At 41.3% G+C, this 25,976-nt stretch overlaps 2 protein-coding genes across 8 annotated transcripts in view; one reads left to right on the top strand and one right to left on the bottom strand.

Annotated features, from left to right (window-relative positions):
- Cpeb3 (cytoplasmic polyadenylation element binding protein 3) overlaps positions 1 to 2,882 on the bottom strand; it is a 179,166-nt gene extending 176,284 nt beyond the window's left edge. For 2 of the 6 annotated variants that reach the window (XM_005063652.4, XM_040745039.1), the window contains exon 1: positions 2,620 to 2,882. The gene's annotated coding sequence lies outside the window, so the exon portion shown is untranslated. The remainder of the gene's footprint in view (positions 1 to 2,619) is intronic. The other 4 variants (XM_040745037.1, XM_040745048.1, XM_040745024.1 and 1 more) reach the window with 3 other exon arrangements.
- A 34-nt stretch (positions 2,883 to 2,916) lies between these two features.
- Positions 2,917 to 24,611, top strand: Marchf5 (membrane associated ring-CH-type finger 5). Of its 2 annotated transcripts, XM_005063651.4 has the most exons (6): positions 2,917 to 3,290; positions 8,734 to 8,936; positions 15,306 to 15,436; positions 22,700 to 22,883; positions 23,103 to 23,269; positions 23,845 to 24,611. In XM_005063651.4, exons 1-6 carry the CDS (start codon positions 3,256 to 3,258, stop codon positions 23,959 to 23,961), a joined length of 837 nt encoding a protein of 278 aa, XP_005063708.1. In that variant the 5' UTR covers positions 2,917 to 3,255; the 3' UTR covers positions 23,962 to 24,611. The 2 variants fall into 2 exon arrangements, with proteins under 2 accessions (XP_005063708.1, XP_040600992.1); XM_040745058.1 differs by lacking the exons at positions 2,917 to 3,290; positions 15,306 to 15,436 and having other exon boundaries at positions 8,799 to 8,936.
- Positions 24,612 to 25,976: the final 1,365 nt, after the last annotated feature.

Below are 25,976 nucleotides of genomic sequence, written 5' to 3'. Positions count from 1 at the left end.
TTGTTGTTGTTGGTTTTTTCCCCTGAGACAGAGTTTCTCTGTGGCTTGGAAGCTGTCCTGGAACTAGCTCTTGTAGACCAGGCTGGCCTCGAACTCACTTTCCACCTGCCTCTGCCTCCCAAGTGCTGGGATTAAAGACGTGCACCACCATTGCCCTGTGTGATCTAGCTTTTGGGAGATGCAGGAAAACCAGGATCAAGATTACCCCTTGGCTTATGTTCAAGGCCAGACCAGTCTATAAGACCCAAAACAACAACAAAAAATTCTAAGAAGAATTGTGAATTCTCTTTAGTATAAATCACAAAACTGATGGAGGAAATCCTGTGTATATGTCAATAAAGCACTGTTGGCCAATAGGGAAGCAAGATAGGTGGGACTAGGAGTCCAAGAGGACTCTGGGTAGGAGAAACACAGGGAGTCAAGATGTAACCGCCATAGGGATAAGAAGCCCGGAAACTTGTCCGGTAAGAGAAAATACTTAGATTAGCAATTATGGGATAAATACTTAAGTCAGAGCTAGCCAGTAAGAAACAAGCAAGGCCAACAGCTTCATAATTAATACAGCGTCTTGTGTGTTATTTGGGGACTACAACACGGCAGAGCCCAGGCAACTGGTGGTGAAAAACCAAAGCGGCTAGCAAGGAAAAGCCTCCCTCTACACAAAACTAAATGAATTTTGTGTTAATCTATATCCAACACAGTTAAAAGCTTAAAAGAGAAACACAATAGACATAAGCTTACATATAGTACATGAAGCAAAATTTTCTAAAAAGTTAAATACTAGATACCCTGATTAAACTACTCATTTTCCTTCCAAGGGTAGGCCTATTTCTCTTCTCGTGAGAAGAGATACTAGTTATAATATCCTAAAATATTTCATGAAAACCCACATAAAAGCCAGGTGTGCCTGTGGTGTAATCAGGAAGGTGGGGTGGGGGAATGTGTGATGAGACACAAAGTTGATGACACAGGGTAGGCAGATCCCTGGAGCTCACTGGCCAGCTAGTTTAGGCTGGGTTCAATGAGACTGGGTCTCAAAAGAATAAGGAGAACAGAGGAAGCCACCCAAAGTTGACCTCAAGCCTCTGTACACGGACATGCATCCACACAAAAAGTGTTACAAAAAATAGCCTTGTGAGTTGGGACAGCCTTCAATCCCAAGAGACAGGGGCAGGCAAATTTCTGTGAGTTTCAAGGTCAGTTTAATCTACATAATGAATTCCAGGCTAGCCCGGGCTGCATGGTGAGACCATGTCTCAGAATAAATAAACAATAAAAATGCATATTTCAGAAGTTGGAGGCCAAATAAATTTATGCTTTATTTTATTTATCCCAGCCATGTACACAGTAGTACAAATATATTTAGAGAGCAAAAGCCGATTTATACAGATAAGAACTGATTGTAAAATTCTACATTAAGTGAAAATTTTGAAAACACACATTGGACCTGGGCGTGGTGGGTCATGACTATAACTCCAAAATAGGGAGGTCTAGGCAGGAGTCGAGTCGTACTTGTGCTGCAGATATAGTCCTTGCCAAAGAAAAACTAAAACAAAAAAGGTGGTTTTGATGGCTATTGTTTTAAGATAGGGTCTCTCTCTGTCATCCAGACTGGTTTTGAAGTTGTGAAGAACCTCCCAGATCTGCCAGGCATTCACATGCAGGGGTTTTGTTTGTTCTTTTTAAACAGACTTGACCTCACTAGTTGTAGAGGGTGACCTTGAACTCCTGCTCCTCCAGCCTCCACCTCTCCAGGGCTGGGATTATAGGATTGCGGGGGGGTCTGTTTGTTTGTTAAAGACCATAGATAGCCCCTGGAATTCATTGTACAGACCAGGCAGCTTCAAATTCCAGGTAATCCTTCTGTCTCGGTTTCCCAAGTCTGGCATTTACAGGCCTGATATTTGTAGCAAAATGTAAGCATAGGTAATGGAAAATTACCAAACATCCCACCAATCAGAGCACTAAATAACGCCACAGGTCGTCCAGATTACGCATTTGTTTAAGTCAACAACCGCTCTTTCCTCCCTCAAGGCTATCCCTCCGGGCGTCAGAGAAAACAGAGGGATGATTTGTGACTTCTCCCTTTTTTGATCCCTCGCCCGGATCCACCTGCTTAGAAGTGTCAAGGAAGCTAGAAATGGTTAACGGTGACCAGCTGCAGAAACAAACAAACATCCCTGACAACTCACAGCTGAGCAAGCAAGGGCTGTTTATTCACCAGCGCGTTCCTTCTGGGGGCTGCCGGCAAGCGGCGACAGACAGCACCTCGGAAGAAGGTTCCAGGAGAGGCAGAGTGGTCCTCTCGCCGGCCCCAGCCCCCACCCCCGGTCCTCTGGTCTCACTCACACACAAGCACGCACACACACACACGCACTCACACTCACGCACACACAGGCACACACGCGCGCGCGCGTGCACTCACGCACACCGGTGAGAACGGTCGCGTTACCCACCCGCCCGCCCCTCCGGAGCAGCCCCGCACTAAGTCACCCGGTCCCAACCCGAAGATGGGCTCTGACGCGGCCGAGGCTGATCCGAGCTCCCGACCTCCCGCCCCCGCGGCCGGGCGTGCTGGACCCGACCCAGAAACTGGCCCTCCAAGCCACCTCCCCTCACCTGGCTCTGTCCCACCTGAGCGCGAGAGCTGAGGGGGCAAGACGCGGAGAGGGGGCGCTGACCTTGTTGCTACTGACAGCGGAGCGCCACATGCTGCCGCTTCCCGGACAGCGGCCCGAAGGACATTTTTTTCCCCCTGGAGGAAGGAAACGGGAGGGCGCCGGCCCGGCGGCGGCGGGCGCGGCGGCGGGGGGTCCCAGCGGGCTGTGCAGCCTCTAGCGGGGACGGTCCGAGGACTACATCTCCCAGGCTGCTCCGAGCCGCCCCTGCGTCGTGACCCCGGCGCGCACGGAGGCGGTGACTCTTACCTCACAGAGGTAGCTCCTCCGCCGGCAGCAGCTCGGCGCCCCGGCGGTCCATGGACCGGAACCCTGGGCGGACCGGCAGGAACCCGGGCCGCGACCGCCGCCTCCCGGCCCCAGGCTCCTCCCCCTCGCTCCCCGCCGCCTTCTGCGGACGCCCGCCGGCCGCGCATCGCCGCGGCGGGCCTCACGGAGCCGCGCCGGGAGGCTGTGTGGCGGGGCCGCGGACGCCGCGGGACTGAGGCCTACTCCGTCGCCTCTCAGTGCTATTGTCCCCGGGCCTGGCCCTGAGCGGGGCTGCGAGCGAGGGCCGAGCTCGCCGGCTCCGCGGAAGATGCCGGACCAAGCCCTTCAACAGATGCTGGACAGGTATGAGCAGGGGAGGGCCTCGAGGCCCCGAGAGCGCGGATCCTGGCGTCCGCCGAGAGTTCCACTGCCCGGGGTCCGGGACAGAGGCTCCGAGTTTGGAGATGGCACTGGAGGGAAGACTGGGCGAACGGTCTGGGTCCTAGACTTAGAAACTTAAAGGAGTGAGGTCTTCTTCGTCCGAAAAGCCTGTTTTTGAGGTGAAGAGTCGCTATTGTTAACCCATAGAATTAGTTTCTTTTTCCCATGTCCTCCCCCGAGTGTGTTGTAAAGGGTCTGGCAGCTATGTCATGGGAAGAACCAGATTATCTTCCTGGGAAATGATCCCTCGCACTTTTAAGCCTCGCTCCACAATGCAAGGCTAGGCATTCTCTTTTAAAAGCCTGGGTTTCGTTTCTCCTTCCAGCCCCCATCCCATCCCCACCCCCAAACCGTAAGGTCAGAATATCCACAAGGGAGCCTTAACGGCCACACTGGAGTAGAGGTTATGGAAAAGAGCCACACGCATGCAACATTAAACACGTAGCACACTTGAGGATCGCTGGGTTCCTAGAATTGGCTCATACTGGGACCAGTTGCCCATTCTTGGGGGGGGGGCCTCCAGCCAGTAAAACTCTTGAGAAGTCAACTGCACTGCCCTCTGCTGTTTAAATTCCAGCCAGTGAGGTTTTGGAGACTAACTCCACTTTTTCTCCTGGGCACCAGCTTCTTGCTCTGACCAGTTGTTCAAATTCGTGTTTGTGGTTGCTTGCAACCCCAGATAGACAAACTGGCCACCCTGTTCAGCAGTCTCTAACTGTTTGGGTCCGGGGGCGCACAAAGCTCCACCTGGGAAGTTAATTCTCACGTTTTATCCTAAATCCCGGGACAGGACGGAGCAGGTGTTCTGTTGTCAGAACTAATGAACTTGTTGGTTTCTCCAGTGGTTTAGGAGTCTGGTCACTTATCAGGCTTTCCTTACACTGGGGTTTGTCATACTTGACTAGGTGTGGCATATGAAAATGTGCTCAGAGAGATTACTGCCTGCCACATGGACTCCAGAAGGTATTGCATAGTTGTTTGCTCTGATGGCATTCCTCTTTCATCTTCCCGTGGCGACTTTTAGAAAAATCCTTAGGCCTAGACGTTGCCCTGGCTTTCCATACATTCTTCAGAGAGGCTCATATAAGCCAGTGAGTGCTACTGAAGAATTTACAGACACTTGGGAATGCCGGATGTCCTCTGCAGAAACGAATATAAAGATGTATTACGTTTGCTTTCCACGCCACAGCCATACTCGTCCCCTTCCACCACTGAATGTTCTCCCTAGTCACCGCCGTTTTCATGTCTTGTATGTGTCCCACTGTATTTAATTAGGATTGATTGCATAACCATGGGTCCGGGTTGTTTACAGGAGTGTGGGCAAGTTATCAGTGGCTACACCACTAAATTTACTCCCTCCTCCAGCAGCCAGAGTTACTGGGTGGGGTATGGGGATTCAGGAATCCCTCCTCCATCCGTGATGCAATCTTGTGCACGTCTTACACACGTAAGCACAGCTACCTGTGGTTCATGAGTTCACAGCACTCCCCCTCATCTTCCAGTTCTTAGATTTGTTCTGCCCCCTTCCAAAAACTTTTTTAGAGAGTTTGAAATTTTTCGTGATAAAATACTGAGGAAAAGACCTAAGGTTAAGGTTATATATAATTTATGAGGAATGTGACTACACAACTATTTCTGCTTCCACCGTACTCGGTTTTACAGTGCTGGGACTTGAAGCCAAGGCTTCATGCATGCTAGGTAAGTGTTGTAAGTCTGAACTATTCCCATCTCTTACTTAGTACTGATAATTATTCTGATATATGTAGCCGTATGTAGCTCCTTATGTGTTCTGTCCTCAAAACAACTCACATGTGGTGATATATTATTTATGATTTATTAAAGCCTGCATGAGGATTCAGAAAGCAAAGCAGCCAGCTACTAGCTCAGGCTGAAATGGCTGATCCCAGAGCTCTTCACCAAGCCTCAGACTGCTGCCTCTCCTCAGTGTTACTGGAGAACAATATCTGATATTGACTGCTGAAGACTCTGTTTCTATCTTTTATAGCCCTCTAGCACTGGAATTAAAGGCATGTGATCTGTTGCTCTTTTAGACTGATTTAATCTTGTGTCTTCCTGGGTAGCCTTGAACTCAGAGAGATCCATCTACCTCTTAACACTGAGTCCTAGGATTAAAGGTGTGTGCCTGGTTTCTATAACTTGTGGCTGACTTTGGTTTCTGAATCCTCAGGCAAGCTTTAATAAATCATAAATAATGTATCACTACACACAGGAAGTTCTGGATATTATCCCACTTTTTGTCAAAATATATATCCAGCTTCAAAGGAGACAAATATACTTAGAAAATTATCTGTTGTATTAAAAATGTATTTATACTAACAACATCTCAGCTAAGTATATTTGCTCGTATACTTAGCAATTGCATTTTTATGCAGAAATATTAGTCATCCTGTGAATATCCACAATAATATAAGTATACTTTAATTGAATTGTACCCATAAAATGATTAAAGTGATAAGCTTAATGATCTGGATATTTTACCATGGACCTTTTTTTAATGAAGCAGAATTGGAGATTTTATTAAAGATATGTTAATATTGGCTTCAGTTAGCAGGAGAGTTAAGAGCAAAGAAGTGAGCTGGGCAGTGGTGGTGCACGCCTTTCATCCCAGCACTCCAGAGGCAGAGGCAGACAGATCTCCGTGAATTTGAGGCCAGCCTGGTCTACACAGTGAAGCCCTGTCTTGAAACCCCAATCCCCCCCCCAAAAAAAAGGTGTTCAACTAAAGTATATTTGAAAGTGTGGATGTGGGTTTCTCAGAGTCCCAGAGACTAACTCATATCTAAGTATGGGTTAGAGGTTCTACAAGGGAAGCCATAGTTCAAAACAAATTTAGTTTGCACAGGTCAGAGGTCAGCTCCCTTTCACAACATGTGTCCCACATGCCAAGGTCAGGTGGTCAGGCTGTGTTGTGGGTTCTTTTGCCCACTGAAGTATATTGCCAGTTTTCCCATTTAATTGCAATTTTTTACTTGACGTGCATGTTGAAGTCCATGTTCTAAAAGGCTGGAAACATATCCATTTCTAGTACATGACTGTACAGTCAGCCTTTCCTGCTGTGCATATTAACCCAGTTGTCTAAGTGAAAAACACAGTAAGTAACAAGCATTAATTAGAAGTTGTTCCCACTTACACAAACTTCAGCGGAGGAAAGGGGGTTCTCTATGAGTTAAATCAGTATTATATTTGTATAGAGAGCTGGGGATATAGCTCAATTGGTAGAGGGTTTGCCAAATATGCACAAAGCCTGAATTCATCCCCAACCTCAGTGTAGTGAAGGCAGGCAGAACAAAGGTTCTAAATTGTCCTCAACTGCAAAGTGTTTAAACTAACCTAGGCTACATGAGATTGTCTCCAAAAACACAAAAATAGCAAAAAGAAAAAGGAATTGGAAATTCAATATAATTATGCAAGAAAAATTAGACTTTGTGAAGTGTCCTTAAAAGTGTTTTTAATGCCCAGGCTTGCCTTTAATCCTGTCATTCAGGAGGCATAGATGGGCCTCATTCACATAATGATACCCTGTCTCAGACAAAAAGGTTTTTAGTTTAGTGGTGGTAGTTTCAGAGACTGAGTCCTGCTGTACTGCTCAGGGTAGCCACCAACTTCTTGGACTTTTGTAACACATTTACTTCTGTGTCCAGTCAGAAAAATTAACTACTCAATAGAATTATTTATTTAGTTAGAATAGCCACTCTGATACTGTGAAGCTTTGTGTTGGATTTTACACTTTCACTTTTGAATACTTTGTATATACTTATCTATCATCAAAACACTAGGGGGTGGTCCATGACAAAACTAGAAAAAAACGATGCTGGTTACTTGCATTCAGTCCCCTAATATTTACCCTTCTTGTTCTCTTTCCTGTATGTTGTACTGCACCTACATTCCCACATTTGTTTACATATGGCTTGTTTGACTGGGTGCTTCAGTGTATGGGGTTTCTCTCTTATTTTATACAGTAGAGATCTCTTCTCCAAAGTTTTACTTTCCTTGGTTTCAGAAAAAGAAATAATTTTACCTGTGATATTGGAAACATGTTGATCCAGATTTATCATGTTGCCATCCTCAAGTCATTTATCGCTGTGTCCTGTATGCTTTACATCACTCTCCTCAAAGCGGCGGGGATTGAACCCCAGGGTTCTGAGAATTCACTGTACCAATAACTTATAACCCTCCCTGTTTTGTTGTTTGTTATATTTGTTTGTTTTTTTACTGTTTTTTTTTTTTTTTGTTCTTGGGGGGAAGCTGCAATCCATCTCCCGAATAAACACACAAGAGTCTTATTCTTACTTATAAAGGCCAGGCTTCCCATCTACCTTTTGCCTCTGGGCTTTTACCTTCCTCTATTTCTGTGTATCTTTTCTTCTTAATCCATGGTTGCTCTGTAGCTGGGTGACTGGGTGTCATCTCTCCTCCTTTTCTTCTTCCTCCCTCTTATCTTTTTCTCCTTCTATTTGTTCTGTCTGCCTGGCAGCCCTGCCTATCCCTCTCCTGCCTAACTACAGGCCATTCAGCTCTTTATTAGATGTGCTTTAGACAAGCAAAGTAACACAGCTTCACAGAGCTAACAAATGCAACCCATCTTTACATCATGAAACAAATATTCCACAATACAAACAAATGTGACACATCTTTAACTACTTTTTTTTTAACTACTATTCTACAACACCTCCCTTCTCAGTCTATGGGGTGGGGTTGCTATATCATTCAAGCTGGCCTTAATTCAGAATTTTACTTTACCTCCTTGGTGCTGACTCAGAAAAGTTGTAATATTCCTTTCTCTTCCTATAGTTATACTTTACCATGAAGAGAAATAAGGTGAACTTTTTTAAAAAATTGTTTTTCCTCAGTTGAAAATTGAATGGTTTGGGAATATAGCTCAGAACATTCTACCTAAATGTGTTTATGCTCCTGGTTTGAGAGGTGAGGGAACTGTATATGAAATCACTTTATTATTTTTTTTCCTCAGTTCATGCATGAGGTCTTATAAAACCTAAGATAGGGATGGAGAGATGGCTCAGAGGCTAAGAGCACTGGCTATTAAAACCTAAGATACTTAAACTGTTTCAGTTCTCTAATTCACTAGTCAGGGAGAATTACTAGAAAGATGGATACAAAAAAAGATGGATTAAAAACAAAGCTTAAAAAATAGATTCTGTAGGGGAAGATAAAAAGAGAAAGAAGAAGAAATGCTCTACTGGGAATAGATTGGTTGTTTGTGCTTTGTATTCTTTTAATGTAAGACAGGAGTTCTACAATACCAATAATAATTCCATCCCATTAGCTAAGAGCTTGTGCAGAAGTCTGGAACCCTTGAGTTAAACATTTCTCTCTCAATTTACAGAAGTTGCTGGGTGTGTTTTGCCACCGACGAAGATGACAGAACAGCTGAGTGGGTGAGACCATGCAGATGCAGAGGATCTACTAAGTGGGTTCATCAGGCTTGTCTACAACGCTGGGTGGATGAAAAACAGAGAGGAAACAGCACAGCCAGAGTGGCATGTCCTCAGTGCAATGCTGAATACCTAATAGTGTTTCCAAAGTTAGGTAAGGACTATTTGAAGAACAACACATGTTTACTGTTTTCATTATAAACTATCATATCAAGGGGTTTTTTTTAGGGTGGGAGGAGAGGTGGGGATTTGACATGAGTTCTCATTCTGTACCCCAGCCTGGTCTGGAACTCCATGATAGTTATGTGTATGAGTGTCTTGTCGCATTCACGTGTGTGCTGCGTGCGTGCCTGGTGCCCAAGGAAGCCATAAAAGGGCATTAAATCCTTTGAAGCTGAATTTTGGTAGTTAGAAGCCACCAAGTGAGTACAGATCCCAGCTCTTCTGCAAGACCAGCTAATACTGTTTAATCTCTAGCCCCTAGGGTTTATTTTTAAATGCTTTCATATCTTTGCTTTTTGTGAATTTCTATATTTTCCTTCTCTAAATGTCAAAGATTTATTTTGCTAAAAGTTTACATTATCCCTAGGAAGTCTCCATACTTGTCTATTTGAGAAGAAAAAGACTTCCAGCACTCAGGAGGCAGAGGCAGGTGGATCTCTGTGAATTCAAGGCCAGGCTAGTCTTCAAAGCAAGTTCCAGGACAGGCAAGGTTGTTAAACAGAGACCCTGTGTCAACTACCTCCCTACCCCTACCCCCACCCCTTAAGGAAGGAGGGAGACAAAGGGAGAAGTGAGGGAGGAGAGGAGACAAAAGAAAAAGATTTTCATGCCTAACTATGGATATAACCGAATAAGAGCTGTACTACAAAGCTGACTCAGGGCTGGGGGTGCAGCTTAATCAGTAAAGTGTTTGCATGGTAATTATGGGAACCCAAGTTCAGTTCTCAGAACTTGGAACCCTGTCCTAGAGAAGCAGAAACAGGATTGCCCCTGGGCTCATTGTTCAGCCAGTCAGCGTTAACTGATCAGGCCAGTGAGATGACCTGTCTCACTCAGATGAGGTAGATGGTGTTACTGAGGATTATACCTGAGATTGCATATGCATTAAAAAAAGGAGGGGAGGGGTAGACTTAAAGAGCATCATTCTTTGGAGACAGTTGATTTAAGAAAGAAAAAATAGTGGTAGGTGTTCTAATATTCCTTAATTCTCCTATTAAGAAACAAAAGTAGGCCAGTTGTAGTGGCACACACCGGTAGGATTTGCTGAAGGAGGCAGAGGCAGGAGGATCACGAGTTCGAGGCCAGCCTGGTCTACAAAGTGAGTTCCAGGCCAGCCTCCAAAGCTACAGAGAAACCCTATCTCAAAAAACCAAAACAAAAAAACAAAAGTAGGAAAATTAAACTTTTGCTTCGGTTTTTGGCAATGCTAGGCACTGAACGTTGGGTCTTTTCCATGCTAGGCAAGTGCTCTACCACTGAGCTAATAAAGTTAAGTTCATATCACAATCCAGTTTATATTGTTATGTTTTAGGAAAACTACCCTTTTTTTCTGGGAATTGTTGAACATGAAAATAAGCAGAAGTCTTTGAAAGTGAGATTAACCTGAAAAAAAAAGTATAAACCCTTATCATTTACAGTTATATGTTTCTGAGCTAGTGTCATTCTTATTTGTAATTTATGCTTTACTAGTCTTTTAAAAAGTTTATACTATGATCCTTAACAACTGAGGAGACCCAGCTTCATTTATGGGGCAGACCAAAGGAAAGAAAAATTCTGCAGGAGAGTGAGCATCATGGAGAAAATAAGAGATCTTTAGATGCATTGTTTTTGGTAGGTGCTATGTGTACTATAGAAATGTAGATAGTAAAGTGCTTTCCTAATACAAGAAAATAGGTGGATATAGAAAATGGCTGCTTGTTTTCATGTGTGAGAGGACTGACAGCTATGCATGAAGGCAAGGAGTATAGTGAGGTCAAGGCCACCTTAAGCTACATAGGATGTTCGAGACTTGCCTGAGCTATACAGTTAGACAATCACAAAGGGAAAAAAATAACCTAAGGTGCTTTCATTCATTGTAAGTGCAAAACAGTATTGTAAAATATGTTCAATATCCATAGGCAGATCTGACTTCACAGCCAGCCTGCTCTACATAGTGAGTTCCAGGACAGCCATAGCTATGTAGTGAAACTCATCTTTATACAACAGCCGAGAAGCTGCGCTTGGTCAAGGAGAATCTGAGTTTGGATCCCAGAACCCATACTGGACAATTTGCACACACACACACACACACACACACACACACACACACACACACACACACACACACCAACCATCCAGCAAAAATAAGTCTTTAAAAATCACTAATCCTTAGGATGGAAGCACAAGATTTACAGGTGTGTGGTTCTACACCCAGTTCAACCTGAATCTGAATCACAGCTATAGCAAAGTTACATTTACAATGTCTTGAGACAAAGCTGATTACTTCTTTTTGAGTAGTCTAATAAAAGTTTCAGTTTACTTTTCTTTGTCACTCAAACTTGAAATGCAAAACTTGAGTTTACCCAAAATATAGGATAGTTTCTGTCTTTATAAGAATCATTTTTGTGTAAGAGAATTCACGATAAAGCATCTTTAATATCTTTTGAATTACTAGATTTCTAAAAGTTGTTTATTCAAAGATTGAATTGTTATCCATTATGTAAATCTAATACTGTTTAAAGTATATGTGGTCAGGCCCACCAAGCCATGTGGACTGGGGAACTGGGGTTGTAACTTAGTGAGGAAACATTTAGCATACATGAAACCATGGGTTTAGTCATCACTCAGTGCTGAAAAATGAATAATGCCTTTCTAAAATATTGAAACTTTTGTACCCTTAGTTAATTTGTATTGAGCATTTACTTATGTTTTCTCTTTCCTGTTAGGATGGAAGTTTCCAAGGGCTAGGATTTTGTCTTCTCCCACATTCCATAGCTCTTTGTATTGTAATCTGGTGCTGTATTCCTAAGATTTATGATACTAGGTCTTGAGGCAACTGCACCAAGTCTCCTGATTGGCACACTGGGTTGGGGGTTATCATTCATAGGATTTTTGTGATTGTTTAAATTTTTTTAATGATTCTTTTTTTATTTTCTATGTGCATTGGTGTTTTGCTTGCACGTGTGTCTGTGTGAAGGTGTCAGATCCCCTAAACTAGAGCTCCAAGACAGTTGTAAATGCATGTGGGTGCTGAGAATCAAGCCTGGGCCCTCTGGAAGAGCAGCCAGTGCTCTTCTGAGCCATCTCTCAGCACCTTAGTGATTGTTTTTAACAAAATACTTAGTTAGATGGTCTGTAACTCCTGGCTGGTACTTGATCATAATGATATGTTTAATAATAAGTATTCTTCCTTCCAAATATTAAAACTAATCTTGGACTAGTCTCTCTGGAAGTAATGAAATATTTGAGCAAAGTAGAATTAAGATAAAAGACAAGAATTTTGTCTGAAAAATCGTAAATAATTCAATCCATTCCTTAATTTTACCAGGCGTGTATTTTACATATAGCCCAAAGGACAAATACAATAATTGTAGGCTGCCTTTTAGGAATTATATGTTCAGCCAAGTACATGTGACTTTTGTATATCACTTCAGTCCACTAACAGGGCTGGAGAGAATTCTCAGCCATTAAAAGAAGAGAATTCAGTTAAACAAATACTTGAGAATCAGGAATTTGGGATACACCAGTAAATAAAATCACAACTTTTTCCCTTTGGAGCTCGTGTTTCAGTCAATATAGGAATAATCTAAAGATCTATATAAATAAATGTTTTACACTTTGCACCTGGCCATTTTCCAGTAAAACTTTAGTCCCGAAAATAGACAGCTGGATAGATTTGGCTATGGGGCTGTGGTTCTCCATTGTTCTAGTAAATAGAAATAGATTTGGTATGTTATGTGACCAAAATGCTTTAGGAAAAAGGAAATATAACAAAGTAAGTAGGAAGTGGTATAGATTGGCAAAGGGAACTTTATGGAAGTAGAAAAGAAATCAGCAAAGGAAACTGAAAAGTGAGTGATAAGATATGTTCTGGAAATGCAAGAACCAACCATATGTTGGGAAGAAAATGTCTTATGTAGCTGATAGGACAGTAAATGGTGCTGAGATTTGACCACTGAATTTAGATATGTGGAGGTCATTAGTGATGCCCATGAACAAGTTGGGCGGAATTGGTTTGTGGGAAAATTAGACAATTATTTTGAGTATTCAAAGGAAGCAAGGAAAATGGAGTAGTAGGACAGGAAGGATCAAAAAATTTTAGAATGCTGGTGCACATCTTTAGTCCCAGCACAAGGGAGCTGAGCCAGGCGAATCTTTGTGAGTTCCAGGTCAGCTTGGGCTGTGTAGTGAGGCCCTATCTCAACAGTAATTAAAAGATTTTAGGGGGTTGGTAAAAAGATTCAGCAGATAAGGAGAATTGCCCCAAACTTACCAATCTGAGTTTGGTTCTTGGACCCATGTGGTATAGAAGGAACCAGTTCCTGAAGGTATCCTTTGGCTTCCCAAAGTACCTACCCTCATCCTGCATATACACACATCGTAATTTTTTAAAAATTAAGCTTATTTTTAAGATAAGTGAAATAATGTTTGTCTGATAGAAATAAGAAGAGTGGGGCAGGAACTTCCAGAGCTAAGACCTTGAGTTAGTGAGTGAGGAGTTACCAGGGGTTTACAGTTGAATGGTTGACTTCCAGTGTGCCCAGTATTGATGATGGGAGCATGCATAGGAGAGATTTTGTAGCTCTTGAGGCTTTAGTTTTCTGATTACAGATTTATCAATCACAAGAAAGTTCAAATGTAGAGCTTTTATTATGTACTGTGGTTTCTGGCTTCCAATGCTGCGCCATCTGTGGAATCTTTCCTTCACAATGTCATCTTTCTCTTGGCTCTAGAAGTCAATGTGGAGTTTTGACCGGGGACTTTATAAGACTTTTTTCCTTGTATGTTTAATTATTCTGTTGTCAAATTACTGTATTAATTTCTTTGTACAATAATGGTAACTGCTTTTGTGTTTAGCATTCTTTAGAATATAAGCTCCAAGAAAGCAAGTGATAGAACTCATACATTTCTAAGAAAATGTCTAAAAAAAACCAGTTTATATAGAGAGGTATTCAACAATATAATTACTTTGCCAACAAGTTACATATACCTTTGCTTAAATGCAGACATTCAGGTTGTTTTTTTTGGGGGGGGGTGTTCAAGACAAGGTCTCACTGTGGCTTTGGAGGCTGTCCTGGAACTAGTTCTTATAAACCAGGCTGGTCTGGAACTCAGAGATCCGCCTGCCTCTGCCTCCCAAGTGTTGGGATTAAAGGCGTGCGCCACCACCATCTGACTCAGGTTGGTTTTATTTTGAACAAGTCTAAGACCTATCCACTTTGGAAAATTCTAGAGTTACATTAAATTGGACTTAATGGCAAGTAAAATACTTCCAAAATATTAAGCATATAATTGATAATTGGCACATGTAGCTGTTGAATTACCATAAATACTGGCTTCATAATCGTTTTTAAAAAGCTTGTTAGAAAATAATTTTTAACTAAATATAGAGTATTTAAAATCAAGTAAAATAAATTGGCTTGTGTAACTATATACCCATGAGGCTAAAGAGATGACTCACTGGTTAAGAACACTTGCTATTGCAGAGGGCCTGGGTTCGATTCCCAACACTTACATAGAGGCTCATAGCCATATGGAATTCTAGTTTCAGAGGACCCAACACCCTCTTCTGTCCTGTGCAGGCACCAGGCATGCATATGCTACACAGACATGTATGCAAGCAGAAAAACCTCATGTATGTTACATTAACCGTAAAAAGAAAAGAATAATAGCATGGTGACCTTTATAGACACAATGACTAAAGCCAGAAATGTTACTTTTTTTACCAGATACTCCAGGACTTAGTGGTTCCTAGGAACTATTTGAAAAAACAAGTTAAAATAGTCTTTTACTCTGTAGTAGCCAATGTGATTGAGATATATGTGAGGATTGTTTTCTTCATTGGAAGCAACTGTATTTAAAGCTCTAACTACAAGATCAGTAGTAAAGTTTGAACAGCATAGAATTCATTCATGCAAATTGTTGGGAAATTCTAAACTATTCAGATCTGAATTCCCATCAGAATTCTAACAACTAGAGGCTAGAGAGCATGACACTGCTTGCTCTTCTAGAGAACCCAAGTTCAGTTCCCAGCACCCATGTCAAGTGGTTCACAGTCACAGTAACTCCAACTTCAGGGGATCTGACACCTCTGGCCTCCACAGGCATCCAAATGCATGTGATACATTCTCGAGAACATGCGTGTGTACACACACACACACACACACACACACAACTAAAAATAAAAATTAAAACTATGCATTTAACAACTATTTTTAGAACATCTAATTTGATACAGGTGTTTTTAGACCTATAGAAAATATTAAAGAAGTCATTCTAAAAACCCACCTTGTATTGAAACTTTTCTCTCTTCATATTGTAGGTCCAGTTGTTTATGTCTTGGATCTTGCAGATAGACTGATCTCAAAAGCTTGCCCTTTTGCTGCAGCAGGAATAATGGTTGGATCTATCTATTGGACAGCTGTGACTTATGGAGCAGTGACAGTGATGCAGGTTCACTATTCTACTCTATTCAGTCATGCTACTTTTGGTGTGAAGGTCTATTAAATATTTGCTAGGAGTTTTTTAAATGTATTGTTTTAAATGAGTAATGGTACTATCATGATTAAAGAATAAGTTACATAAAAACTAGACTAGAGCCGATGAGATGCCTTAGCAGGTAGTGATGCTTGCCGCAAAACCTAATGACCCAAGTTCAATCTCCCAACACTCACATGATGATAGAAAGGGCTCAGAGAATTGACTCTCAAAAGAAGTTGTCCTTTGAACTCTACACATGAGCTGTAGCATGCCCCACCCCATACATAAATACCCACGTAAACAAAGTGTTACACACAGTGGTCTAGTGAAAAGTTCTCCTCCTGTCCTTCATTTGTCTAGATCCCCAATCACCTCTTCAGGGAGCCACTATAGCTAATTTCATAATGTATCTGTAGTTTCTTTTTTGTTTGTTTTTTGTTTGGTTTTTGTTTTTCGAGACAGGGTTTCTCTGTATTGTTTTGGAGGCTGTCCTGGAACTCCTCTGTAGACCAGGCTGGCCTCAAACTCCCAGAGATCCGCCTGCCTCCTCCTCCCAAGTGCTGGGATTAAAGGCATGTTCCACCAACGCCCAGCCCATAGTTTCTTTTTCTTAATGAATCTTGAGCTTTTCACATAACTATTAAGATCTGCATAGTATTCTTTGTATAAAATTACAGCAGTTTATTAACCATTCTGTTTTCATTTTTAGATAGGTCTCAGTATTTGGCTTCAAGCAAGGTGTACATAAATTAAATACTAGGGAACAATTATATAATTATGTATCAAATATTAGTTGAATACAGAATCCCATAAACATTTTTTAATTCAGGAAAAGGAACAATAGATTGCTAATTATAAGAAAAGTCTTGAACTGGTGCTTGAAATTTTTAATATTTTGAACTTATAGACCGGAAATATCAATATAATAAAAGTTACAAATATGTATTGTGTATTGTTTAGAAATCACCTTTGCATTTACTGCCTTGTTTGAAACATGTATTCCAGGAATGAGTGATTAACTGGAGCAGTAGATAGGTACTGTGTGATTTAAGAGTATTGGAAAGATAACTTTTACCTACCTAAACATGCATATTTGAGTATGTAAGCAAAGTTTTCATGGTAAAAGCCTATAAATGTAGCTTGAACGTCAGAAGTAAGACAATATATTACTGCTGTTGCTTAACATTGTTTTGGATATTCCACTGCTTATACTTCTATTTACTTATTTTTATTTCTATACAGCATCTTTTTTTTTTTGGCGGGCAGTGGGGAGCAGACTAGTTCAAGTCCACAATTAACATTAGCAGCACATGAATGGATAAGTTGTCATATACCCAGCTTGCCTTTAATTTAATTTGTTTCCCAAGGTTGACTTTGAATTTCTGAACTTCTTGCCTCCACTTTACCAAGTGGTAGGATTGTAGCCTTATGCTTCTCTAATGCTTAGTGTTGATTGAGGACTTGACAGGAGCTAGTCTTTAAAAGTACAAACCTCTGGACACTTCTATGAGGGATTATCTAGATTAGGTTAGTTGAGGTAGGAACACACACCCTCATTATGGGCAACACCATTCCATGAGAAGGAGAAAATGATCTGGGGCTGCCTCGTACCCAGCGGCCTCAGACTCCCACTGTGCTTAGCTGTGTTCTCAATCTACCAGTTAGAGAAGCCCTTAAATTGCTTTGGTTGGGTATTAAGTCACAAGTAACAATAGCTAATACAGCCACTGTGCCCAGTTATATGGTGCATTAATTGAGCTACATGCATCCCATACCCTGGAACTTGCCATCTCCCAAGGCCTTAACATTTACTTTTTTCAGTTTGTTCTGTGATCAACTCGGGAGTTCATGTAAATTATCATCCAGATCACTATTCCTTTCCCATGATTTCTCATTACTTTTCCATGTCTCCAGTGTTTAGTTATGGAATTCGAATGAGATTCTTAACTTGCTTTTTTTTTTTTTTTAAGATTTATTTATTATGTATACAGCATTCTGTCTGCATGTATGCCTGCAGGCCAGCAGAGGGCACCAGATCTCATTACAGATGGTTGTGAGCCACCATGTGGTTGCTGGGAATTGAACTCAGGACCTCTCGAAGAGTAGCCAGTGCTCTTATCCTCTGAGCCATCTCTCCAGCCCTCACTTGCTTTTTGTGTTTATTGGTTTTTTTTTTTTTTGTTTTGAGACAGGGGCCCACCTTATTGTCTTAGCTAATCTTGAATTCAATGAGTTCTACATACCACTGCCTCCCAAATGCTGAGGGTTTTTAAGGGGGTGGGAGTGCTGTTTGTTTGTGTTTTGAGACAGGGTCTCTCTATTATGTAGCCCTGGCTGTCCTAGAACTTGTAGACCAGGCTGGCCTTGAATTCAGAGATCCACCTCCCTTTGCCACCTTCAGATGAGACAAAGTACTAGCAAATAAAGGAGCGCCAGCATACCTACCGGCCATTTCTTTGTTTTAAACAAGGTCTTTTTTCTTGAATTCCTGATCCTCCTATCTTAGCGCCTCCCAAGTGCTGGGGTTACAGCTTTGTGGCACCATTTGACAAAACTGTAATTTAACAACAGAAAATGGTATAAAGAAATAATGGGTTTATTATGGCATTTTTATGCTTATATGTCATATTTTGTTCTTTCTGAAGCCCAGTTTCCCACTACCTTTCCCTCCCCTCTTGCTGGATCTTTTCCCTCTACTAATTTCCTATCACATGAATGCTCTATTTAACTCTCTCCCCCTACTTTCTGCATTCTTTTTTTTTTTTTTTTTTTTTTTTTTGGTTTTTCGAGACAGGGTTTCTCTGTGGCTTTGGAGGCTGTCCCGGAACTCACTTTGTAGACCAGGCTGGTCTCGAGCTCACAGAGATCCGCCTGCCTCTGCCTCCCGAGTGCTGGGATTAAAGGCGTGCGCCACCAACGCCCGGCTTCTGCATTCTTATAAGACGTTCTCACAGTTGCCCTTTTAGTTTCATAACAAAAACCTGTATGTAGATCTGCATAGGATAGAAAGCACATAGCTTTTTCTTGTCTGGTTTCTTTTGCTTAACATAACAAATGCCTGGTTTGCCCATTTTTTTTGTGTGTGTGGCTAAATAAAATTCCATTGTTTATGTGTACCACATTTTCTTTATCCATATATCTATCTGTTGATATCTTTTGGGTATATCACCAAGAGTAGTGTGGGTCCGTGCCAACTTCTACAGTAACTACACTAGTTTAAGTATCAGAATTCCTCTTTCCCACATCCTCCCTGGCCAACCTTTGTTTTCTCAAAGTTAGTCATCTGACTGAGATGGGTTGGAATCTCAGAGCAGTTTTGATTGGCATCCCTGATATCTAATGATGTTGGACACCTTTTCAAATATTAATATGTGTTAGTCATTTGTATTTCTTCCTTTGAGAGCTATATTCAGTTCATTAGTCCATTTAGGGATTAGAAAAACTCCATTCACAATAGCTTAAAATAGAATATTTAAAAATAAACCTGACTTTGCAGTATTGAAGAAGACATTAAGGTCTAGAGAGATGGCTCAGTGGTTAATAAAGCTGCTCTTTCAAAGATCTGAGTTAAATTCCCAGCACCCACTTGATATCTCACAGCTGTTTGTAACTTTAGTTCCAAGGAGTCCAACCTTTTGCAGGCACTAGGCGCACATGTAGTTCGCAGACACACATACACATAACATATATATGAAAAAATAGTGTTATATATATGAGATCAGTATTACATAAATATCTATTGCTGGGCAGTGGTAGTGCATGCATTTAATTCCAACATGGGGGAAGCAGAAGCAGGTGGATCTCTTGAGTTGGAAGTCATCCTGGTCCACAGAGTAAATTCCAGGACAACTAAGGCTACATGGAGAAATCCTGTCTCCAAAAGCAAAAGCAAGCAAACAAAAAATGTCTGTATTATCAAAATAACATAGTCTGCATCAAAATTCCATTGCCTTCATAGGACTATAACAGGCGACCCTAAAATTCATAAGCGCTAAAAGACCGTCACTAGCCAAAGCAGTGCTAAGCAGAAAGAGCAATGCTAGATATATCACTATACTTGATCTCAGCCGTATGTAGTGGTCCAGGCCTTTAACTCCAGTTACAGGCCAGCAAGAGTTACATCGTAAGTCTCTATCTTAAAAACAAAAACAGATAAACTGATCTCAGACTTAACTACAGAGCCTTAGTAACAATACGATGATAATGGCAAAAAAAAAAAAACAGAATATAGACCAGTGGAATAGAATAAAAAAACGTAGGAGCTAATACACACAACCATATCCACCTAATTTTCAACAATAGTGTCAGACATGATGTTCAGTGTCTAACTATAAGGAGTAAAGGCAGGAAGATCAAGAGCTTGAGGTCGGCCTCAGCTACATAGTGAGTTTGAGACAGCTAGCTTGGGATATATGAGATCATGTCTCAAAACAAAAGCATATATTGAGAAGAAAAACCAAGCTTTTCAGTAAATAAGTACTGGGTAAACAGGATATCCACTTAAAGGAGAGTGGAACTAAATTCATATCTGTACCACCAGTTGAGAGTGGACCAAAGACCTGAGGAAAAACATAAGTGAAAGTATTAGAGGCATAGACAAAAATTTCCCCAGAAATTGACAAACTGAATTACATTAAGTTAAAACATTTCTGACAGCAGAAGAAACAATCCCCAGAATGAAGATAGCCTTCAGTGTAATAAGTCTTTTTCAGTCCTGCCAGCCAACTCCCAAATCATGACACTGAGACTTCATATTAATTGTGAAAACTTGGCCTATAGCTTAAGCTAATTCCTAACTAGTTCTTATAATTTAAATTAGCCCATTTTATTACTCTACATGCTGGCATGTGGCTCGTGACTGTTATCTCTCCTTCCTCGTGTCTTGCTTGCTCTCTATCTTCTGGCGTCTCTCCTGCATGCCTCGCTCGATTCCTCTTCTGCTTCCTCTCTCTCTGCCTGCAAGTCCTCCCTATCCCTCCTGTCTAGCTGCTCAGCTCTTTATTAAACCAGTTACAGCAATATATCTTCACACAGTATACAAATATCCTGTAACACTCAGAATGATTAAAGATTGTTGCTACCTGTACATTAGACAGGAGACTCATACCCAGAATATATAAAGAACTGTGAAAGTCAAATTTCACTTGCATTTTTAGATTTTAAAAAGTATTTTCATTTGTGTATATATACGGTGTGTATAGGCCTATTCTGTGTGGAGGTCAGAGGACAACTCTTGGAAGTCAGTTCTCCTGTCACCTTGTGGAATCCTGTGATCAAGCTGAGGTCACTCGGGCCTCTGTGCAAGTGTTTTTATCTACTAAGCATCTTCCCACCCTCCATTTGCACTTTTTATTGAAAAGACAGCATGTTATTAACTTTCCCAGCACTAAAATGAATGCCTTTTAAGCATTGATGTATTTAAACCCTAAAAACAACGTTATGCCATAGATAAACTTATTCTTAGTTTACTGATTTCTACATCTTTTTTCAGATAGCAAAGATACAACATTAGGTCCTGCCTCTAGTGTGAAAATAACCTCCATAAATACTGAAATATTTTCCTTTTTTCTTCTTATTTGAGGCAAGATCTTTTGACTCCTAAGTAGCAAGTAGCTAGGGATTAACAGGCAGTATGCCATTATAGTTAAGCCCTACACAACAAAGCGCTGTAGCCACTGAACTACAGCCTCAGCTGCTAGCTGTGGTTTTAGACTGTCTTTTGAAGGCTAGTCCCACTCCTTGCTCAGCTGTGCTTTCCTAAAAGGAAGCACAGGACACAAACATCTTCTAGAGGACAAATAGGACCTAAACTTATCACAGTTCCAGAGCTCACTGACAAATTGAGGAAAAGGAATGGACGTAAATGACAGATGTCCCACCCTACGTGCTGCTGCATCCCTCTCCTGCCGCAAAGAAAAATACCCAGGCTAGTAGATTCTCTATTTTTGCCTATGAAGCCGCCAATTCATAGGATACGGGCTCCAACATCTCAGGTGCCTTTCCATTAGCTCTCACAAAGCTTCTCTGGGTTGGGCTGAACCAAGGTGCCTTGCTCTTCCTGGTTGTTTGCCTTCACCTGTTTCAGGAGATGTCTCAGCCCTTAGAGTACTTAATATGCTCAAATGCACACATTGATTCTCTTGGCAAGAATCTTTCCCTTGTTTACAGTGATGCCCACAGCATGCTAAGTAACACAGTAAACTTCCAGTTTGCCATGATAACACTTTTTGAACAGTGCCGATTTCCTTGATGTTTACAGTATCACCCTTCCTGTAGAGTTGCATGTTATGAGGCCAGAGGAACACCTCCATGTTTCCCAAACAGTCTGGAGAACACACAGCAGGTGCCTTTCATTGTGTTTGTCATTTTGGCCAATTACCGGAAAATGGTTGCTACGCTGAAAAGCTGTGTACGCCTTTAATCCCAGCACTTGGGAGGCAGGAGCAAGTGGATCTCTTGAGTTTGAAGCCAGCTGGTCTGCATAGTGGGTTTCAGGATAGCCAGAGCTATACAGTGAGACTATCTCAAAAAAATTAAATAACAACAAAACTCAAATGTCCCTTCACAACTCTACTGAGATGTAGTCCAGCCTTTTTTGTAAAGTTATTTTATTCCAACATAAAATGGAATAGCTTGGAAATTTATTCACCCCCTTCCCCATGGATAGATGATAGGTTTTTGGTTTTTGTGTTTCCAGATAGGGTTTGTCTGCCCTAGCTGCCCTGGAACTTGCTTTGTAGACCAGACTGGCTTGGAACTCATAAGAGATCCACCTGCATCTGTCTCCCAAGTGCTGGAATTAAAGGCATGTGCCACCACTGCCCATCTAAATTGTGATTTATTTTATTTTATTTTGAGATGGGCTCACTGTGTAACAGATCTACCTGCATCTATGTTCTAAGTACTGAGGTTAAAGGTGTGTACTACCTCACTTAGCTATCTTTTTTATTTTTAATTTTTTATGTTTGAGATTTATTTTTTATACATATATGTGAGTCTGTGGGAGTGTTTCTGCACCTCTTGTGTGTAGTTCCCACAGAGGCTAGAACGGCTTGTCACATCCCTGTAACTGGAGTTACAGGTGGTTGTGAGCTGCTGGGAATCGAACCTGCGTCCAATACAAGAGCAGCCAGGGCTACACAGAGAAACCATGTCTCAAAAAAACCAAACAAACAAAAATGTGCCACTGCTTTAAATTAAAAAAAAAAACTGTAGCAAATGCTGTCTGCTTTACAGGTCGTAGGTCATAAAGAAGGACTGGATGTTATGGAGCGAGCTGATCCTTTATTCCTTTTGATTGGACTTCCTACTATTCCTGTCATGCTGATACTGGGCAAAATGATTCGCTGGGAGGACTATGTGCTTAGACTATGGCGCAAGTACTCAAATAAACTGCAAATTTTGAACAGTATATTTCCAGGTAAGGTCCTGAATTGTGGCTATGTAAAGTACATGTTGAAGTGACCTTTAGAAAAACCATCACATGGTTTTTTGGTGGTTGTGGTGGTGGTTTGTTTTGTTTTGTTTGGAGGTGGGGGGTAGAGCGCTAATGTTTAAAACTTAAAGCTTTTTTTTTTTTTTTTTTTTTTTAGCTATTTTAAGATTTAGTGCTAACTTAACTTAATGCTTTCCCTTCTAGGGATTGGTTGTCCTGTTCCTCGAATTCCAGCTGAAGCTAATCCTTTAGCTGACCATGTCTCTGCTACCCGAATTTTGTGTGGAGCCCTTGTCTTTCCTACTATTGCGACAATAGTTGGTAAACTGATGTTCAGTAGTGTTAACTCAAATTTACAAAGGACAATCTTGGTAAGATGGATTTAATATTACTTGTCTCAAGCAGTATACAGAAGAGTGGACTGTGTTTGTTTTAAAGGGAGAGAGAGTTTCTATAGGGGCTCTATGTAGTTCCCCTGCCCTGTCTCTCATTAACCCACCCCACTGTCATCTTAGCTCAAGGGAAATGAAGAGGGAGGTCCCACTGTTGCCAATCTGGCCTCTGGACCCTTTCTGTATTCTCTTCTGGAATAAGCTCTGGGCTCAATCTCCAGTACCAGCATCATAAATAAACAAATGAGATGAAACTGGCTCATGCTGTTCCTGTCACCCCACTTGCCCTCATTGTCACAGTCCACATGGTGCTCTGGCATTCTCCTTTCTGTGGAATGAATGTAGAGCTCATGGGAAGAAAGCAACTCGAGTGATGCCAGGTGAAGGAGGCGCTACCTCTGCGGCTTTCCCAGGCTCAGCCCCTCATAGACAAGAGAGTTTCCTTGCAGTTATCAGGGTCATTTGGCGTCATTGTGTCCTTCATGATCTTTCTTGTTTCTTTCTTGTTTTCTAAGCCTGCCTTACAAAAAAATTAATTTCCCTTTTTATTTTAGGGTGGAATTGCTTTTGTTGCCATAAAAGGAGCATTTAAGGTTTACTTCAAACAGCAGCAATATTTACGTCAGGCACACCGCAAAATCCTAAATTATCCAGAGCAAGAAGAAGCATAAAACTGACTTCTGGTTGTTCTGAGGCCTCTCATCCTGACGAGTCTGTTGTGTTGTTGTGACTCCATCATTAACGCACTAGTGGAGACTTGTGATAAGCTACTGCTCCTATCTTTTAAAGAAATGTAATAAAGCACGCAGGGCAGGGAATCCTCTCAGTAATCACAGAACTAAGGATACGATTCAACCTGGTTGTTTGTATGCACTGCTTTGACAGCCGTTGGCTAAACCATTATCTTAGCATGGTAAACCTGGGTTTGTTCATATTTTTCCAGACAAAAATGTAAAGATAAAACTGTACAAATATTAAAATGGACATGCTGTTTTATTCTGATGCCTCTTTTGTATATACTCATGTTCAGTGTTTTCTTAGGAACAGCAACTCAAATGAAGGTGCCGTGAGGACTTTTCTCACTGGCATAATTTGATTACATGCTAAACAGGAACCTGTGTTAATATGAGGAAATGTAAATTATAAATTAGTTCTGAATAAATAACAAACCAAAAAAATGTATGTAAGCATTGAAATGATCATCTGAACAACAGGGACTCTGTTGCCTTTCCCTTAACCCATGTGACGTCTCAAATGTGTAGGGTCAGTTCCAGGGCTTCCAGATCACTTTTCCACTATTAAACTTTATTTATGCAATGTTGACATCTCAGTTCATAATGTGATTTTGACCCATGTAGTCGTCGTCGTTGTCATGTGTGTCCGTGAGTGTCTGTCTGTGCATCTTGGGGGTGGTTTAGAAAAGGTGGGAGGGAGGGAAGGAGAGGGCAGGAATAGGAGAAATGAGGTAGGAGGACCTTTTGTCACTTAATGTTTGTTTTTTGTTTTGTTTTGTTTTTTTGTTTTTTTGGTTTTTTTGGTTTTTCGAGACAGGGTTTCTCTGTGGCTTTGGAGGCTGTCCTGGAACTAGCTCTTGTAGACCAGGCTGCACTTAATGTTTTTAAAGTTGTAGTTTTAGAACTTGGAGCTGCCAGTTAGTAATTTAAGCAGAGAACAACTTGCAAAAAAAATTACTGTTTTTTTTTTGTTTAGTTATTCAGATATTTGTTAATCGCTTCCCAATTATTCAGCCACCTCAGGGTGCTGTGAGATACAATGGTGAACAAGACAAATTTGGTCCCAACTCTAACAGAGTTTGCAGTCTGATAGACAGAACAAGCAGTGAGTGAACCAGAGTGAGGTCTTGAGCATATTGTGAATCTCAGGCATTGAGGGAATTTTGAAAACAAATCTTTAATGAATATCGAGGTTTTGGTTTTGGCTACATCCATTTGCAGGATGTTCTTATTTTTTTGAGTTTGGTCTCTCACATAGGCTAGCATCAAACTTTCTATGTACCTGATGATGACCTTGAACTCCTGATCCTCCCAATCACAGGTGGGCTCCATCACACCTGTTTTTTATGCAATGCTGAGGATGGAATCCAGGGCCTTCTGCATGCTAGGTAAACACTACAAATTGACCTACATCACCAGCCCTCTTTTTAGATTCTAATTGTCATATTCAGGGGGCTAGCTCCTTAATAGTCTTTATTTAACTAGTTTTATATTCATTGTTCAAAAGCAGTTATTTAAGTCATGTTTAATAGTGACCATTTTAGCCGGGCGTTGGTGGCGCACGCCTTTAATCCCAGCACTCGGGAGGCAGAGGCAGGCGGATCTCTGTGAGTTCGAGGCCAGCCTGTTCTACAGAGTGAGTTCCAGGACAGCCTACAAAACAAAACAATACAGAGAAACCCTGTCTCGAAAAACCAAAAAAAAAAAATAGTGACCATTTTAATGTTCAGCAATCTGAATGTTCTTTCAGTTATTTTCATTGATTAAAATGAAAAATAAGTTAAAAAAATACTGTTCACAGTATCTGATGCATGATAATAAATGGTCCCTCTTACTGAGAAGTGGATACTTTTGGAGTGTAACAAATATAGATTGAGCTATGTTAGATTGTAAATAAAATATAATTTTAGTAAAGACTGGTATCTTTCTGTAGGTTGGATATCTCAGTTTTG

This window comes from Mesocricetus auratus, unplaced genomic scaffold, assembly GCF_017639785.1.
Source record: "Mesocricetus auratus isolate SY011 unplaced genomic scaffold, BCM_Maur_2.0 Super-Scaffold_4256, whole genome shotgun sequence".
Taxonomy (NCBI): Eukaryota; Metazoa; Chordata; class Mammalia; order Rodentia; family Cricetidae; genus Mesocricetus; species Mesocricetus auratus.
Note: the sequence above shows the minus strand (reverse complement) of the source record. Positions and strands in the feature narration are given on the sequence as shown.

What these genes read in the sequence shown, in the direction of transcription:
- Marchf5 (XM_005063651.4), top strand. Translation starts at nt 3,256, where the DNA reads ATGCCGGACCAAGCCCTTCAACAGATGCTGGACAG. An exon ending in CTTCAACAGATGCTGGACAG is followed by an intron (nt 3,291 to 8,733) that starts GTATGAGCAGGG and finishes CTCAATTTACAG; the next exon opens with AAGTTGCTGGGTGTGTTTTG. An exon ending in TTTGAACAGTATATTTCCAG is followed by an intron (nt 22,884 to 23,102) that starts GTAAGGTCCTGA and finishes TTTCCCTTCTAG; the next exon opens with GGATTGGTTGTCCTGTTCCT.